Source organism: Alexandromys fortis, unplaced genomic scaffold (genome assembly GCF_014885135.2).
Source record: "Alexandromys fortis isolate MF-2015 unplaced genomic scaffold, M_Fortis_MF-2015_v1.1 scaffold_50, whole genome shotgun sequence".
Classification (NCBI taxonomy): domain Eukaryota; kingdom Metazoa; phylum Chordata; class Mammalia; order Rodentia; family Cricetidae; genus Alexandromys; species Alexandromys fortis.
In genome coordinates, this window is record NW_026067932.1 from 9,810,954 (window position 1) to 9,828,754 (window position 17,801).

At 47.8% G+C, this 17,801-nt stretch overlaps 1 protein-coding gene and 1 long non-coding RNA gene across 13 annotated transcripts in view; one reads left to right on the forward strand and one right to left on the reverse strand.

Annotated features, from left to right (window-relative positions):
• Positions 1-17,801, reverse strand: part of LOC126503761 (uncharacterized) — a 59,195-nt gene that overhangs the window by 9,241 nt on the left and 32,153 nt on the right. For 6 of the 10 annotated variants that reach the window (XR_007592388.1, XR_007592382.1, XR_007592386.1 and 3 more), the window contains 5 exons: positions 15,726-15,879; positions 11,921-12,106; positions 11,613-11,837; positions 9,149-9,449; positions 1,975-4,242 (listed from right to left, as the gene is read on the reverse strand). This is a non-coding gene — a long non-coding RNA (uncharacterized lncRNA). Of the gene's footprint in view, positions 1-1,974; positions 4,246-9,148; positions 9,450-11,612; positions 11,838-11,920; positions 12,107-15,725; positions 15,880-17,801 lie in introns of all 10 variants that reach the window. The other 4 variants (XR_007592387.1, XR_007592384.1, XR_007592380.1 and 1 more) reach the window with 4 other exon arrangements.
• The window catches only part of CUNH12orf75 (chromosome unknown C12orf75 homolog), a 28,894-nt gene continuing 23,194 nt past the window's right edge, over positions 12,102-17,801 (forward strand). For 2 of the 3 annotated variants that reach the window (XM_050145658.1, XM_050145657.1), the window contains exon 1: positions 15,872-16,735. In XM_050145658.1, the coding sequence (XP_050001615.1) occupies positions 16,573-16,735 (163 nt within the window). In that variant the 5' untranslated portion in view covers positions 15,872-16,572. Of the gene's footprint in view, positions 12,527-15,871; positions 16,736-17,801 lie in introns of those variants that run through there. The other variant, XM_050145659.1, reaches the window with a different exon arrangement.

The window sequence follows — 17,801 nt, forward strand, 5'->3', positions numbered from 1 at the left end:
TGTCCTTGGAGCCCGAAACACGTCACAACCCACAGGTTGAGAATGAATGGCCTAAGGTGTAGGTGGAGGGCTAGCAACTTGCAGAAAATTATACATGAGCACACCAATGTGGGGCTCTTAACGCCCATCTTATTTTCCTCTCTCTCTCTCTCTCTCTCTCTCTCTCTCTCTCTCTCTCTCTCTAATCATGACTACGATATAACAGACCAGCAGGCCACCTGGCAAATGAGAGAGGAAATTTATTTTGCTAATTTTAAGCGCATAATTATTTTAAGTTAGACTGGGAAGGGAGAGGAAGAGGCTATGAGATCAATCACACCATTGTTATAGCAAGGTGCTTGCTAGGCCAATGTTTATCAACACAGTGTCTCTATAAGGCCAGGGTCCACATCACCTGGAGGGACATGGGGTAGGGCAGGCTCACGTGTCCCCTTAAGGTGCAGGTTCCCAGATCAATCGCTACAACTGAACTGGGGAGTCTGGGCTGCCAAACCAGGCTCAGCTGACCAGTGCTGCTGTATTACACAAATGCGAAGATTACACGCTCGTGGCATGTCCCATGAGTGACACAAGAACCCAGGTGTGCCATGTACAGGGCACACAACACAGATGTTGGCTTCTGAGCCCTGCAGTAGGAAACTCTTGCCTGAATTCATTCCACTCTTGCTGCCAAGGCTGTCTGCCAGTTCACTACAGTGACACTATTCTCTCTCTCTCTCTCTCTCTCTCTCTCTCTCTCTCTCTCTCTCTCTCTCTCTGTGTGTGTGTGGGGGGAGGGGCTGAGGCAGCACCAGAATTGCAGAATTGACAGAGGATAAAATTCCCATTCTTTGCCAATAGGCAGGATTACTTCCAATTATTGTTTAAAGAAGCCTAGGCTAGCATCTCCGACTACCCGTAAGTGCTCACTAGATGGCAAGAGATGCCCAGATATCAGGACTGTGCATTTGACAGGGATGTGGGACTCTGGAAGTATACATTGTTCCAATTACTTCTTCTCTTGCTCATAGGCTTCAAAAAGCAAGTGCTTGGGATCCCGGGGAGAGAGGAAGTCAGCGGCAGCAGAACAAAATTGCCTTTTCCCTGAACAAGACTGCTTTGGACAATCTTTGATCTAGTTTATCGACTCCATCTTCAAACACATCCTCTCTGCACTGATGCTGGGACTCAGGGAGATTTGTTCAGCCGAGAAATAACAGCTCAAGTCGACCGAGCCTTTCCCATGTACTTGGGCTTCTAGCAATGCCAAATCAAATAAAACCTTGATGTTGTAGGGTTTGCTTTCTGCTAGGGCTGGAAGGGGAGAGGAAATAAATAAAATAGGATGCTATAGTCAATATGGTCAGGATGACGTCTAAGATATGGAGGGAGACGGAATCCATTCTTCCCGACCAGATAGAACACTTGCCAGTGAGGGGTTATTTGATCATCTGGACTGGTTTTTTGTTGTTGTGATGGAAAACCTGACAAATAAACTAAAGAAGAATATATCTGTCTGTTTGTCCATCTATCCATCCATCCCCATCCATCTACCTAGCCATCCATCCATCCATTTGTTTATCTACCCATCCATCCATCCATCCATCCATCCATCCGTTTATCTATCCATCCATCCATCCATCCATTTGTCCATCCATCCATCTATCATCTATCTATCTATCTATCTATCTATCTATCTATCTATCTATCTATCTATCGGCTCACAGTTCAAAGGCCTCAGTCCATAATCACTTGGTTCCATGTTTCTGGGACAGGTGGTGACAGAAGCATGTGAAGAAGCTGCTTCACCTTATTGAAGAGGAGAGGAGAGGAGAGCGGAGGGGAAGGGAGGGGAGGAGAGGGACAGGGAGGGAAGGAAAGGGGAGAAGATTGGAGGCGAAGAGAGGAGAGATTTCCCCAAGGATTTTATCCAGTGACCCATTTCCTTCAGTTACGCCCCCAACCTCACAAAGTTTCTATGGCCATGTGACCAACCTGAGATTGTTTCTTCAGAACATGAGCCTGTGGGGAACATTTCCTAGTCCCTCACCGCACGGCCTTTGGTCAGAGCTGGGGCGGAAGGAAGAGGAAAGCAACGCCCACAAGCGCTCCTGTGCTAAGGTTTATGGGTAGAGGATGCCTGTTTGAAGGGCTGGCTCACTACAGAAGCTCCTGAAAGGCTGGAGTGAGGCCGAGGGAGGCGGGGTAAACTTTGAAAAGGCAGTGCCTGCCAGGCGGTGAGCCTTGATCTCGGCAGCTGCCGCGGCAGGGGTGGGGGGTGAGGCTGGCAGCTTCAGGCATTCACTGGCGCGATTTGATCAGAAGCATAAGGCACAAGGAGCACTTGGTTGCCTCCTCTCCAGGGGTACAATCCCTGTCTCCTCCATCTGGCTAACACATTGATGTGGCCTCCTGGAGGGAGTCTTGCCTGACTCGAACCAAGTCTTTATCACCGGCACCCACTGTGGCTCTCTACTGAGCCCTGTGTGCGTATCAGAACACACTTTATCATCTGTCTCCTCAGCATTTCAGAGTTGGCCTCCTGCATTCTATAATGGTTCAATAACAGCATAATAATCATCATCCTCTCCTTTAAATGTTCTGAAGTCCTACAGACATGACAACTAAAAATGATCAAAAGCTTACCAGAACTGATTGCTAGTATTGGCAACAGTATCCCTATGATACTTTTCTCCTGAAATCAAATCCTCATTAGTGTTCACCATGTGATGGATATGTTAATGGCTGACCTCTAGCAACCATCCAATTCTCAGAAAAACTTGATACAGGTACTTATTTACCCTTATGACAAATAGGGAAACCGAGTCACAGAACGACCAAGGAACTTGCTAGGAGGTGGTGAGGCCAGAATTTGGACCAGGAGGAGATCTGGCTCTTGAGGTCTTGGTTGCCTAGGTTCTGTTGATGCCCTAGGCAGAGAAGCATAGGGATGCAGATTGGCCTGCCAGGTGACGATGGTCCCCGTGGCTTCCAAGCTCTAAGCCTGCAATGTCCTGCCCTGTTGTAGTGTAAACATAATGGAGCAATCACCAGGGTTGTTGCTGAGGCATCCAGAAAACTGACTTTCTACTGGAATAAAGCACCACAGAGAGAAACCTCATTCACAGGCGGGATCGAAGCAGCTGGTTCTGACTGCTGCTTAAAAGCTCAAGCGAGGAGGGCTGAGGAAAATCAAGACGTGAAACCGGGTCTGTAAGGCAAGGGGGTGAGCGGCTGAGGAGGTGGCTCAGTGGGTACGATGCTTGCTGAGTCCACGCGAGAACCCGGCACAGCGCTGGGGCTGGTTGTGGTGGAGATAGGCGGGTCTCAAGGCTCAGCAGCTAGGTCCTCTAGCTATGACAGTGAAGTCCAGGTTCAGCGAGAGACCCTGTCTCACAAATATTAGGGGTGAAGTGACGGAGGAAGACAGGTGATGTTGACTTCTGGCCTCCACACACACGAGCAATGTGCTTGCGTGTCTATGTTTGCGTGGGTACGCACGCGCGCGCACACACACGTACATGTGCACGCACATGCTTACAGAGGCATGGGGACTCCGAAGAACTCCGATCTAAGGGTTTGCGGCCTGAGACTTGTCTGGCATCACCTTTTCAGGCCATTAAGCTTGAAAACACTGCAGCAGGTTAATCCCGAGGTCCTTTCGTGCTCTCTGACGTCGTAGCATTTCCGATGAGAAAAGGATGAGGATCCTCATTATGCCTCTACGCCCTGCCCTGTCTCCTCTGCTCCCAAGGCCTGGCTGAGTTAGGAAATTACTTCCTTCGGAAATCCCTCTAAGTCCCGGTTCCAGACTCAGGGCTCCGAATGTCTTCTGCTAATGACTCAGTGGCGGAGCCCTGCGCCCTTCCTTCCCCTCTTCCAAGCAATTTAATCATAACCGTCCCTGAATGTTGTTTACTTAGTCATGGCAACGGAGCCGTTTCATAGGCCAATTAGCGACACAGACACTATTGACATCCTGGCTGTGTGAGGCGCGGTTCCGAGATTCTAGCAAGGAGGTTTTGACTTGGCTGGCGAGGGTGTTGTGGCCAAGGCCCATCTCCTTTGCGTGCATGCACAGCAGGATGCATTGGCTTGGTTTTCGATGCCATTTGTCGGGCAATCATGAGAAGGGAGAACGCAGCTCCTTTGGTCACCTTTCAAGGAGCCTATGAAATACGGACGGAGTCCTCCGAGAGCAGAGGACTTTCCCGGAGAGAAAGGCAGACTCCAGAATTTCAGTATCAAGCTTCTTTTCTTTTCCTGCTTGGAGAGACAAATATACAGCTGTTAAAATTCGGGTTTTGAAAATTGAAATTATAAAACGACAAGCCGCTGTGATAAAGACTTCTGTGCATGTGCATTCCAGCTGCTGTTCGGGCTCACTTTAAGATTCCGTAGTATTTTACTATTTAAATATTAGATCTTAAGATGAGATTCAAATGAAAAGGCTACATTGTATAAATAATTATAGCTGGATACTAAATTTGTAAATGGACACACACACATATATATAGTAGTTTATAGAGTTTTTGTACCTTTTTTATCATCAAAAATTATCCAACCATATTTCAAATCTCCAACCATAACATGTCACCATATATAAAGGGCAATTAGAATAAAAAAAAACCTTTTCTCAAGACAGGGTTTCTCTGTGTAGCCCTGGCTGTCCTGGAACTCACTCTATAGACCATGCTGGCCTTGAACTCAGAGGTCCTCCTGCCTCTCCCTCTTGAGTGCAGAGATTATAGGCGGGGGCTACCATTGTCTGGCTAGAATAAAGGATTTTAAACACGTTCAGTTCTGTGAGTGAAGAGACCAGTACACTTATCCTGACTTGATATGATGCACACATGTCTTGAAATATATCAGGGTAACCACATGCATGCACTATTTTTAATGTAACCAAAAGCTAAAATTTAAAAATGTAAACAAAAAATGTTCAGGCAAATTCGTTCCTGCCCATAGTTTGACTCATAGCTTGCTATTTCTCCAGTTGCCGGGAACATTCATCCACTTACATGGGCTAATAGATGCCTGTTACATTGTGAGCATCCAATGCCCACGTAAAAATGCTCTCAATTCCTCGGAAAAGAAGAAGGTTGTTTCCCGAGTAATATGCTTCCAAGAAAAGGACATGATGTCATTTATTTTACAGGTAAACTAAACCTTTGTCATGGCACCGAGTAGGTGCCAGGCGATGGGTTCGTCTAGTTGTCTGCCGGAAGTCATTTCCTCTTTTTCCCTCTTTACGCTCCTGTTGGAGAAACCCAGTGATTCTAGAGGAACCTCTCACTTCGAATCTTTTTTTTTTCTTTTTCTTTTTTTCTGTTTGTAAATTTTTTTTAATTTTTATTTAATTATTAAAGATTTCTGATTCTTCCCCGCCACTGCCTCCCATATCTCGCCCCTCCCCCAATCAAGTCCCCCTCCCTCATCAGTCCAAAGAGCAATCAAGTTTCCCTGCCCTGTGGGAAGTCCAAGGACCACCCACCTCCATCCAGGCCTAGTAAGGTGAGCATCCAAACTGCCTAGGCTCCCACAAAGCCAGTACGTGCAGTAGGAACAAAAACCCATTGCCATTGTTCCTGAGTTCTCAGTAGTCCTCATTGTCCGCTATGTTCAGCAAGTCCGGTTTCATCCCAGGCTTTTTCAGACCCAGGCCAGCTGGCCTTGGTGAGTTCCCGACAGAACATCCCCATTGTCTCAGTGTGTGGGTGCACCCCTCGCGGTCCTGAGTTCCTTGCTCGTGCTCTCTCTCCTTCTGCTCCTGATTTGGACCTTGAGATTTCTGTCCGGTGCTCCAATGTGGGTCTCTGTCTATGTCTCCTTTCATCGCCTGATGATCACTTAGGATCTTAGTTTGCCCTGAGAGTCAGTAAGTACGTTGGAGCACAAAACAATATAAAGCTTTGATAGAGTAAAACATCTACATAATTCAAGTGTAAAATGTAACAGCATCTCTACTTGTATGAAACACCCAGAACAGGCAAATCCATCAAACCAGAAAACAGGTAGTGGGCGTGGAGTGAGGTGTGGGGTATGGTTGCTTGGTGGGTGCCAGGCTTTTTCTGGGGGAGGTGGACACATTCTGGAATTGGATTGTGGCTTTGGTAGGACAACGTTGAAGATATTTAAATGCCACTGAGACATACACTTTGCGTTGATTAGTTTATGCTTTGTGAACTTGTGGGGGCTGGCGAAATGAGAAAATAAATTATTGCTACAAGCCGCAATATTTTACAGGAATTTCTCAGATGTCTTTTCACCAGCGACTCATGAGAGCCAAGGGCTTTAAAGGTTAAACCAAAATTCATAGAATTTTGGGATTATTGCTTTGTGAATAAAGTGGATTTTCATTGTAGCTGACTCCCCTTCTGATAAACATTTGGGAATTAATTTCCACAGTTCAGAACTGTTTCCTGTGCTTTTGGGGCTCACTGATCACATTCCCCTAGCTATGTGTGAAAACAGTTTCCCACTGCCAGGCCTTGTTCCTCTCTCCTAGGTAAACGCAGAGATCTGCCTTCCTGCAATTCTCTTTATCAACAGGCATTTGGTCAGTGTTTAGGATCTAGGCAAAAACATTCCATTTAAGACATTCACAGATATCCAAGGACATAGATTTACTGCTTGCTCAAGGCTGCTGATTCATAGCTGCTCAAAGAGAGAAGAATAACCATGCCCTGATTTTACCTCACTTGAAGATAAGGAATACAACAACCCAAAACTGACCTTATGCTGAAAGATTCCTAACTCCTTACGCTCACCTTCACCTCACTTCACCGATGGATTTTAATTCAGGAAATTTACTGCCTGTGTTTTACTCTCAAGGACCGCAGAAGAGATGATTAACAGCAACCCAGAGAAAGACTTCCTTCCTGCTGGCACCACAGGCCCACAACGCCCATGATCAGAATGGCCGATAACAGCGTACCCTGGAACTGATCATTTAGAGGCCTGGGTCGCCTCTTTGTTTGTGCTGCTCAGAGCAATAGGTGTAAACTCCAGACCTGAAGGCCCAGAGAAATCGCAGCGTCTGGTGAATGTGCTCTCAGATCAGGAGCCACAGCTTCTCCCTGACTGTTTATATGCGTTGCCTGATTACCCAATTTCCCCTGTGCATGCTGGGAGAAAAAAAGTGGTGCACTGATTTAAAAAGCAATCCGTGCCCTATTCATAATTTTACTGAAAATAAACTTTTAATTCTTTATCTAGCTGCCTAAAAACGTAGCTTAATGCACTAGCGTTCCTCTTTAGAATTCCCTGATGATTTTTATCCCTTTCTTAACTAACTTTCTACATTAGGGAGTTCACTAGACAAGCACTAAGTTACACTCACCTTTGAGATGACAGTCACGGATCTCTCTCTCTCTCTCTCTCTCTCTCTCTCTCTCTCTCTCTCTGCGCGCGTGTGTGTGTGTGTGTGTGTGTGTGTGTGCTGGGGAATTGCTGGTTATAAGGGTGTGTATGACTGGGGACATTTATAACAGAGGAAGAAGAATAAAGAAACATGGATAGAAAGATTAGGTTATGAGTAGTTTTCTTAGCCCTGACGTTTTAGCTCCCTTTGCTTATTGTGGTGTCTTTAATTGAACCCTGGGAGGGATTCTTACTTAAGAGCTGGACTCTTAAGGTTCACATTAAGTACTTTGCAAGGGGGTCTACAACCTGGTTTGGGTCTCTGCTTTACTCTCTCTCTCTCTTTCTGAAATAACAAACTATGTGGCCAGAGTAGACAAGTGCCTAGACATTGTGGGATTGAAATCACCTCATGTCAGAACTCTGGTTTCCTTCTCATATCCCTTTTCTCAGATCTACCTGTGCTGTGGTTCCAAGCCTGGCATTCTGGATTCTGCTGGTGTGTGCGTGCATGTGTGTGTGTGTGTGTGTGTGTGTGTGTGTGCATTTGATTAAAACAGAGCCGAGGAGCTTTAAGAACCACTGGTCTAGTTCCTTGAATCCTCAGGTGTCTCATTACACGTCCCCATCACCACCTGATGGCCTTCTGACCTTGTGTCTCTAATCTCAGCCCTGCCTGTGGCCAAATACCTTCCAAGAACTCATCCCCACAAGGAGGTTTAAGGTTACCATTTTTATTTGTCTGTTTTCTTGCCTGCCTCCTCTAGAAGGTGACCTTGGTGGGCGCCAGACAGAGACATTCCACTATTGTTGAGCTCCTGCCTCAGCAAAGTGCTAGCGAGACCACAGTGAAATGAGCCAGCCTGGCCTCCTTATTAACAAAGATCTGTCCACCGGGAGAGGCAGTCTCACGCCAGCAGGAATGAGTACGGCCCTAGGGTTCAAGGCTGTCACTGGGAAGGTGAGACAAAGTTTATCTGAAGAAGTCACTCCTGAGTAAAGCAGGAAGGAATTAGGCGGAGAAGAGAGAGGCTAGCATTCCAGGCAGGAGATACCGCTTTGTGCTGAGGTCCAGTGGTGAGCAGGTTTGAGGTGTCTAAGGAGCTGAAAGATGGTGGGAAGAAGACGGAGGGAGGAGAGAGATGGATACAGGCCTCATGGCCCAGACAGGCACTTCCATTTTGCCCATGAGAACCATGGAGCTAGAGGAGATGTAAGGAGATCAGGAAGTGGTGATTTAATCGGATTTGCTGCAGTGGAGGGGAAACCAAGGGAGGACTTTCCGTGCCTGGATGTGCGCCCTTCGCTTCCCTTCCTCACTCTAAGCAGTCTGTGGTCTGAGTTCTGGGTTCAAGTTCTTGCTTTGAATGCAGGATCAACAGGGAGTGAGACTTCTCTGGGTGGCTATGTATCTCCTCACGCTCAAACATCACGGAGGAAAAAAAGCCTGCCAAGGGGGCATGCAGTAATAATTTTCTTTTGACTGTGTTTAGAAGCATCCAAATGCAGCAAACCTTTTTCTATACAATGACAAGATACAGCAAAACAAGCAAACCCCTAAAAGAGGGGGCAGTGTTGGTTCTTCTCTCCAGAGTTCACCTGTTAGGAACTTTTCATGTTATCTCCTCTGAAACCCTTGACTAACTCACCAGTCACAGATGCGTGAGGTCACACCTGCTCCTGCTCCCCGCCCTTATCTGGCCTCCAGCCTGCCCCCCTGTTCCCCGCCCTCACCTGGCCTCCAGCCTGCCCCCTGCTCCCCGTCCTCACCTGGCCTCCAGCCTGCCCCCCTGTTCCCCACCCTCACCTGGTCTCCAGCCTGTTCTCCTGGACGTTTTTCTACTGATGGATCACACTCAGCCCACTCCAGCCTCAGAGCTTCTCAGCTGTCGCTCTTTTTGCCTGGAGTCTTCTTGTGTGGATCTTGGATCTGAGTTCTCCTCCAGCAGACCTCTCTAAATACATATCCTATTATGACCCCCTGTGTAGAGCGCTGTCAGAAGCTGTCGGTTCTCTGTCGGGGACTTGACTGGTTTTCCCGTTGGCTCTCTAGTGTCTGAAATGGCCTCATTCCAGTCACCTCTCAAGCGCGGAGAGGAATGACTGGCCTTGAGGGAGATAGAGAGTAGCGTTTGTCAGAAGAATGGAAAGATTACACAGCTGTAGTCTGTCAGGTGAGGCACGTGATATTGACCAGGGTCAGTTACCTCCTGCTAAAGATCTCCGATCCCCGGGAACTTGTCTGTAGGGGCAAGCTGGGTCTCTGACTGCTCATTCTCTCTCTCTCTCTCTCTCTCTCTCTCTCTCTCTCTCTCTCTCTCTCTCTCTCTCTCTCTCTCTCTCTCTCTCTCTCTCTCTCTCTCTCTCTGTCTCTCTCTGTCTCTCTCTTAGGAAGTGAGATTTTTGTTTTATTTTATTTTTCTGGCTTGGCTATTGTCAGGAAGCAGAGACAATGAATGTCTGATACACCTCCTATGTAGGACAGGAGGACTAGACCAGAAACAAACTGTCAGCAGTTGGTAAGGTGGCAGCAGCCGTTGATATTGCCAGGACAGGGCATGTTTCACTGGCAGTACTTGGACAAGGTTACTTCAAGGTCTTATCTTCAGTTAGGGTGGCATTGCTCTTCTGTGCCCAGCATGCTGGGCAGATACTGCAAAGGTTTATTAGCTGGGGGTGTTGAGTCAGTTTCTGGATCTTGTGGTTTGCTTTCATTGCTCTTGCTGGTGTCTCAGGAATGCAGCTCACTGTCAGAGACCATAGGACTAAGGAACGGTCATTTTTCCGGCTCCTTGGTGGTGGGTGATACCCCTCCTCTAACGCAGGATTTGTTTAGGGGTGACCTCTGAAAGAAGACAACGGGGGCCAAGATGGAAACCAGTACACTGGGGTTTGGTTTCCAGGTGAGGGTGTCAGTTTGAAAGGTTGTGGGATCTTTAAGAGGTGGAGACTTCCTGTAGGAAGAGGGTCACTGGGTGTCGGCCCTGAGGTTATTGTACAGCCCAACCTCTTTTCCTGTCTGTTTTTTGCTAACCTAGGGAGACCGGCCACCTGAAGCAGGAGTTTAGTTCACAGTAGGTCAAAGGGAAAAGGGTTCCTCACATACACTACAGCGGGAATAGATGTGAGAGCTTATTCATGCTAGGTTTAAACAGAAAGTCAGGAGCACCAAGGACATGACAAACACACTTGTAAGCTAGGTACAGGACAGTAAAGAAGACTGGACAAGACTCAAGTCAGACAAACCATGAGAAAAAGCATTGGTAAACAAGTCAGAGAGCTTCCACAAGATCCCAGACCACCTGGGAGACAAAGAGACAGCCACCACGACACTGCTGCCGCTTCTCAGTAGCTGTAAGGACAGAGGGACCTTAGAATAATGGACATCAATGAGGACACCCGCAGGGCCAGTGGTAATATTGAGGGCTTTGCTTTCTCTTTTTTTACTAAATGTATCTTGGGAACCTACCTCATTTTTCCTTAATTTCTTACTGTTCTGTAAACCTCTTAATAAAGTTTACCTTCTTGCTCTGGCAAGTGTCTGCATCTTTAGTCTTTACTGGCCTGAGACAGTGAACTTGGGCTCACGCCTTGGGTCAAGCCCAGCGGGCTGAGAACGGCTTTTGGCCTTAAGGCTGGTAACAGTCTCAAGTGTTCCTGTCACCACCCTTTCCTCACCGAAATGGACTACATTCCTACCTAATCATCAGTCAAAATAAAACCTTGGTTTCTTGAATGGCTTCTTATCAAGTATTTTGTCCACAGACTAGAAAAGAAAGTGATACTTGGCTCTTCTAGAAACCAACCGAAAAGTGCCCTCATCTTGTCCAAGAATAAACAGCATCCCATCGCAAGGTCACACATACCTAAGCTTCAAACGGAGGAGGCAGTGTCTCTCTTATCCTGAACAACAGGATTCCCAAGTCCTGGAATCTCCGGGGGGTTGCTCGGAAGCCTGCCTGAGCTTTGGGTCTATATGCTCCCCAACCCTATCTATATTTTTTTAGCCTTTCCTCTCTGTATCACTCTGTTGGTGTCCCTGTTACAATGTAGCTAATTTGTTTATAATCATCCCTCTGAGGAGACTGTCTCCCTCATGTTTGTAACCCCAGAACTTAGCAAAGAACTTGGCACAGCCTGGGCTCTCTATAAATACCAAGTGAGTTTAAAATGGGGCTTTATTTTCTGGCTCGAATTCACCGATGTCTCAATGAGTTTATTGATTCTCCACTGTGAGCCAGGAGGACAGTAAGAAACGGAGGATCCCTCACCTCCAGGGAATTTGTGTTCCTGCTCAATCCAAGATCCATGATAGCAGCTGGCATTGGCTGAGCAGAGGCGTTGAGCCAGTAGCTTACACACGTCCACGATTCTCTATCTCCATATTGCTCCTGAATCTCACAGCTGTCACGGGGCAGAGCAGGTGTTGTGTGTGACCCCAGCTACATGCGCCCAACGGCTATGTTGAACGAAACCACGAACATTCGTAGCTCTGCCTTGAATCAGAAAGCAGGGTTAGACTCTGGTTTCAGATCTGAGAAACACCGATTTGGGGGGAAGACACGTAGGTCTGACCAACCTGAGGGTGGGGCAACTGGGTTTTCTAGGTGATGAGGTTGTGGGACAGAGCTCTCTCTGCCTTCTTCGAAAGAGGGAGAGGTTTTGGTTTCGTCTTCAGATCTGAACATCGTTTAGGCTGTTAACCTTAGCCTCACTAGACAGACATCCACAGATGTTCCCTGTCACTTCCTCTCCTCTTCACATCCTGGGGACGGAGAATAGGGGCCTTGAGTAAAGAAAGAGGAAGGCGAAGAGGAATGAGGGCAAGCTGGTGAGCATCCCAAGCTTGGTGATCCTGCTGCGGACCACGCCCTCGGCTTTTGGCCTGGTACCCCAAACCCTACTTTGAACTCCCGCCCCCTCTGAACCACCACCAATGCCCGGCCGAGGAGCGCGCAGGAGGCTGCGGATTGGTGGACACCGCGGTTGCCGCGGTTTCGGGTGGGGTCCGTGGGGGTCCCCGCGCCGGGCGGGGCTAGGGCTGTCCCTGGTCCCTGGTGCCGCCTCCATCTGGGTCTCCACCTCCCGGACCTGCGGCGTTTGTGCGGTCCGGAGCGCGGCTTCCCCACGGGCGGCGCGATGGGTTGCGGGAACTCCACTGCCACCAGCGGGGGCGCGAGCCGAGGTAAGCGGTGTCGCGGGGCGTGGGTCCCGCGGGAGAGGTTGCCGCAGCGGGGGGCGCGCAGATCATCGCCCCATCCCCATTTTCGAGACTGGAGCGTTTCTGGAAAGACCGAGTGGGAGCCGGTGCCCCGTGCGGGGGCGGTCACGCCCGAATTCAGCGGGGAGGATTGTCGCCTGGGTCCTGCAGCCGGGCTCTGCACCCTTCTGGGGACCAGAATTTCCCGGACACGTCTCGGGTCCCTCACCTCCCTTTTCAATAGGGCGCCTCCAGGCCTCGCCCCCTCCCCCGCCCCAACCCCTTTGCTCCCAGACCCTGTACCTGGAAAAGTGCAGCTGACCAAGTCAGGACTTTTCTGGGGCTGGGAGTGGGGCCGAGTGCCCGTGGGTTTAGAGCAGCAGCCGGCGGGGCTCCGGAAACGCATCCGTGTGGTGTGGGTCTGCTTACTTAAGACCCACCGGGCTGCGCTCTTAGGCGCTCACTGAGAAGCTGCGGTAGCTAGACGCTCAGATTCGCCTGAGAAAGCTTCGGTATTGGCCTTTCTATTGATATATTTTCACTTAAAAATATATTCAAACTTGTCCAGGCACTGCTTCATTTCGTTGATTGGCAGGACAGGACTTCTAAGATTTTCCTGGCCAAGCCCGGCTTTGTATCAAGCGACTTACTGTAAGATGCAGGTCTTCTGATTAAACTAGCCGATGTTGGATTTGTTTGGGGTTATTCTCTGCTGACGTATTTCCAGCGTCTTTTTTGGACAGGATTCCCTAGCTTCTCTAGCTGAGTTCGGTGAGGCACATCCCACCCCAACCAGCAAGTACAAACAGTTCTCCATCCTGCAGTGTTTACTAAGCTAATCAGGATGCCCTGCTAATGATTTTGAAGCTTGGGGCTGCCACCTCCCTTAGCCAAGACCTTGAGGCTTGGTAGTTATTTTTATTTCAGATTGTTTGAAGTACTCAGGTTTGAAACCAGGGTCTGATATTGCACACGTCGGGCAGGACTTGGACCACGGAGCTCCATTCCCTGTATTGTTTTTTTATTTTGAGATAGGGTCTCACTAAGTTGCCCAGGCTTGCCCTGAACTCCCCCTGCTGCCCAGACTGGCCTTTAATTTGCGGTTCTCCTGGACCAGGCTCTCATGAGCCGGGATGGAAAGGCCTGCAATAATAGCAAGCCTGGCTAATCTTTTAACATTTCCACGATGGCTTCCATTCTGGAAATCTACCCAAATCACTGACCACAGTTGGTCTCTCTTTTGGGGCTGCCAGTGTCATTCTTGTGGACTATCAAATACAGTTTCAAGAGCTACAACCAAAACACCTGAAGTCTAGGCCCAGGGAAAGTTTATCTGTCCCACGTGACCTTCAGTGTCTTCAGTTAAGGTCTGCCTTGGTGATCTGCAGACAGCCACTGGGAAGCAAATCTTTTAGGTTCATATAGCAGTGACTCAGCTTAGTCAGTATCATATGCAAATGAATACAGGATCAGGATTCAAGCAGAGAGTGGCCATGTTTCCTTGCAAGAGGAAATCGGGAGAGTGACATGGTGCCTAGGTCCCAGGTTCTGTGGTTCCATGTAAGCGTACTGCATGTGTGTTAGGTCGTAAGAAAAGAAAGTTAACAAACAAACAAGCAAAACAAAAATTGGAAGAGGGATCCATAGCAGATTTTCTTAAAAAAAAGTGGAGCAAGTTTGTGCATTTGCATTTTTTAAGAATTTGTTTTTTATTTCTCTCTCTCTCTCTCTCTCTCTCTCTCTCTCTCTCTCTCTCTGTGTGTGTGTGCGCTATGTTGATGTAGGTGCCTGAGAATACCACCAGAGGGCATCACATTCCCTGGAACATTAGTTACAAGCTGTTGTGGCCACCACATTAGTGCTGGGAACCAAACTTGGGTCCTCTGTAAGAGCAGGAAACGTTCCCGACTGCCCCGTGCTTTTACATTGTCGTTAGCAGACCCTTTGTCAAATTTTGGGGGGTAGAGGGAGAAGTTACCATTGTTAAGTAAAGATCAGAACGATAACGAGGCAGTTCTGAATTGTTAATACACAGGTTGCATTTCAGTGATAGTGTGGCTAAGCAGTCTAGAAATTGGGCCTGAGATGTAGCTCACTTGATAGAGGACCAGCCTAGCACACACAGAGCCCTGGGGTCCATTTCCAGCACCCGATAAACTGGACGTGGGGTGTGGGTCTGTGAAGCAGGAGGGAGGATCAGAAGTTCAAGGCCTCACTTTACTGTGAGCTCAAGCTATCTTAAAAACAAAAACAAACAACTTCCCCCTACCCCAACAAACCACAATCATGTTTGTTAGTGATCTGTGCCTATCATCCTACACTAAGGAAAAGAGGGTCAGGAGGTTCATGCCAGGTTCATGGCCAGCCTGGTCTATATGGGGAGTTCCAGGCCAGCCAGAACTGTATCTTAAGAAAAAAAGAATCCCATTTCTTGTGGAGGGGGTGGGTGGGTGATTCTATTTACAAATATTTGATTGGCTTTTTTTTTTTTTTTGAGTAGATGCCTCGTTGGGTAGAGGGAAATCTAGCTACACTGAAAAAATTCCCTCAAAGTGCACATCCTTAACGACCACTTTTGTTTGTGAAGGAAGAGCATGCAAGAGCGTGCTGTTCCCTGCCTTGCTCTTTGCTGAAAATTGCCTTCTTGTTCAGAGAGAGCAGGGTAGGGCGTACACGCAGTTTGCCAGGAAGGAGAAGGCAAACAGAGTGGACGTGTCTGCATCCCCTCTAACCCTTGGCTTTGAGAAGTCGTTCCGAATATTCCCCAGCCTGTGTGTCCAGCTGGCTGGTTTCAGGATTTGGCCATTGGTATGTTCTGTCTGTCAGCTGGTGGCAGGAATTTTAGTTTCTGAAAAGGGCTACGTCAGGATGAGAGCCAGAAGGGCACGGAAGGAATGTCCCGACACGAAGATAAATATGTCCCAACTGTGACCTGTGACTTCAGTGTCAGGGACTCTTAGGGCCAGGCTGCAAACCTGTCCCGAGCCTATGAGATTCGGTGAATAATAGATGCTGTTGTCCCGGATCTGTAGGTATGAACAGATCACAGCTACTAAAATGTCCTAGAAATCCTGCTCTCAACATTTTATACTTTTCAATTGCCACACTGAAAAAAGTTAAATGATTAAAAAGGCAAAGAGAGGTGCGCCATGCTGGTGACCTTGAACTGGGAGCTTAGACTCACCCTTGGCTTTGCATTCTGCCTGGCTGCGTGGCTGTGGGCATTTCACGTTGCGTTCTGAGCTCTGCTTCCTTTATCTGTATCGTGGGGGATAATTGGATGAACTCTGTTTCCTAGGGCCAGTGTGAAACTCCAAATCAGATAATGGAGGGAAACACTGTAAAATGAGATTATTATATTGCGGTAAAAAGTTATTAGTATGTTGAAAAGATGGCTTTGGTGAATATTTTTTTTCTACAAGAAAATGACAGATCTACTTTTGTCTCAACAGGCCTGAAATTACCATTATAAACTTAATTTTAATTTTTTTTTTTTGTGACAGTCTCACTATGTAGTTCTGGCTCACTTGGAACTTGAAACTCGCTATGTAGATTGGGCTAGCCTCAAATAAACCCTTTTATTCCCTATGTATTCAGGAAAAACCAGATAATTATTTCTCTCTTCTCCCGGCTATCTAGACCCTTGCCTTTCTTGGCTGCGGCCTGGCGAACTTGGCTAATATGACGGGCCGACACACAGCCATGGGCTTGAGTACATGTGATTCTCTATGCCACATCAGTGGAGAAGCTGGAGGATGTGGCCGCGTGGCCGTGAGGAAGGAAACACATTGGAGCCTCTTCCTGGCTCAGGTTCCCCTGTGCCCTTGCCTTCAGCTCACCATGCCCCCACCTCAGTGCAGAGCAGGAGATGGGACTGGCAAGTGCAGCTAAGCTTCCTGACTATTGAGGGGCTCACTGAGCAGGGAGGCTGAGTGAGCAAGGGCAATTGCTGCACCATGTACATAGAATACACATAGAACACCCGCGCGACAGTGCTCGCCAGAGAGCTTCCTGGAGGAGCTGAGGTGTTGATGCAGATGGAGACCCTTTCGAGCCTTCAAAAGCTTTGCATTTTAAGTCCCCCCCCCCATTTTTCCCTTGCAGTGCTGTCTGTCCAACTCGGGATTCTGGAACCCCCGATCGCCTTGCCTTGGTTTCCACAGCCCAGTTCCAGAACTTTCCCACCACCCTCAGGTGCGGCTCATTTTGACGCTTTGGTAGGAGCACTTTCTCCCTGCAGGAATTTGATTTTTTCCAACTCAGAGCTCCGGAAGACAGATGCTTGCGGTTCCCATTCTGTGATGCTTTAGCACGTTTCTCCAGAGAAACCGCTGTATAAAGTGGACTGTCTGGAAGTGTTTGGAGGTTTATTCCAACACGGGGAGCTTTGGGGTGCCCCTGCTCAAGCAGCCAGGAACCCCTTCTGCATGTTCTCCCTCCAGCTCTTCCCTCAGGAGGCAAAGACCGAAGACCTTACTCAGTCTCTTTTAAAAAAAAAATCATTGGGCAGGCTGGGCACAGTGGCTCATTCCTTTAATCCCAGCACTCAGGAGGCAAAGAAAGAGGCCGAGACAGATGGATCTCTGTGATTTTGAGGCTAGCCTGGGTTACATAGCAAATTCTAGGCCAGCCCGGGATTTTATATTGAGATCTTACCTCCAAATTCAATAATCAAGTAAATAGCTAAATGAAAAAAAATTACACAGAGGACTGGGGATTTGGCTCAGCTGGTAAGCTCAGCTGGTAAAATGCTCGCAATCACTGAAACCTGAGTTTGATCCTCAGAATGGCGTACAGAAAACTAAAGGGGTAACTTAGGAAATGCAAGTTATTAGGATGTGTAAATGAAAGTTGTAAGATCTGGGAATGATAAAAGAAAATATTTGAGGGGCTAGAGAGACGGCTCAGAGGTTAAGAGCACTGACTGCTCTTCCAGAGGTCCTGAGTTCAATTCCCAGCAACCACATGGTGGCTCACAACCAACTGTAATGAGATCTGGCGCCCTCTTCTGGCTGCAAGTATACATGCATGCAGAACACTGTATATGTAATAAATAAATCTTTAAAAAAAATTCTAAAAAAAAAGAAAATATTTGACATGTAAAAAGAAAGAAACATGTTTCAGATATCTTTCTCTTGCTATTCTTCTGTTATGTTGAGACTCCAAATGATTTTAATACTAATTAATAAAATCCTAAAAAAAAAAAAAGAAAGCTAAAGGGTGGTGGTATACATAATCCCAGCGCTGGGGGAAGGAGACA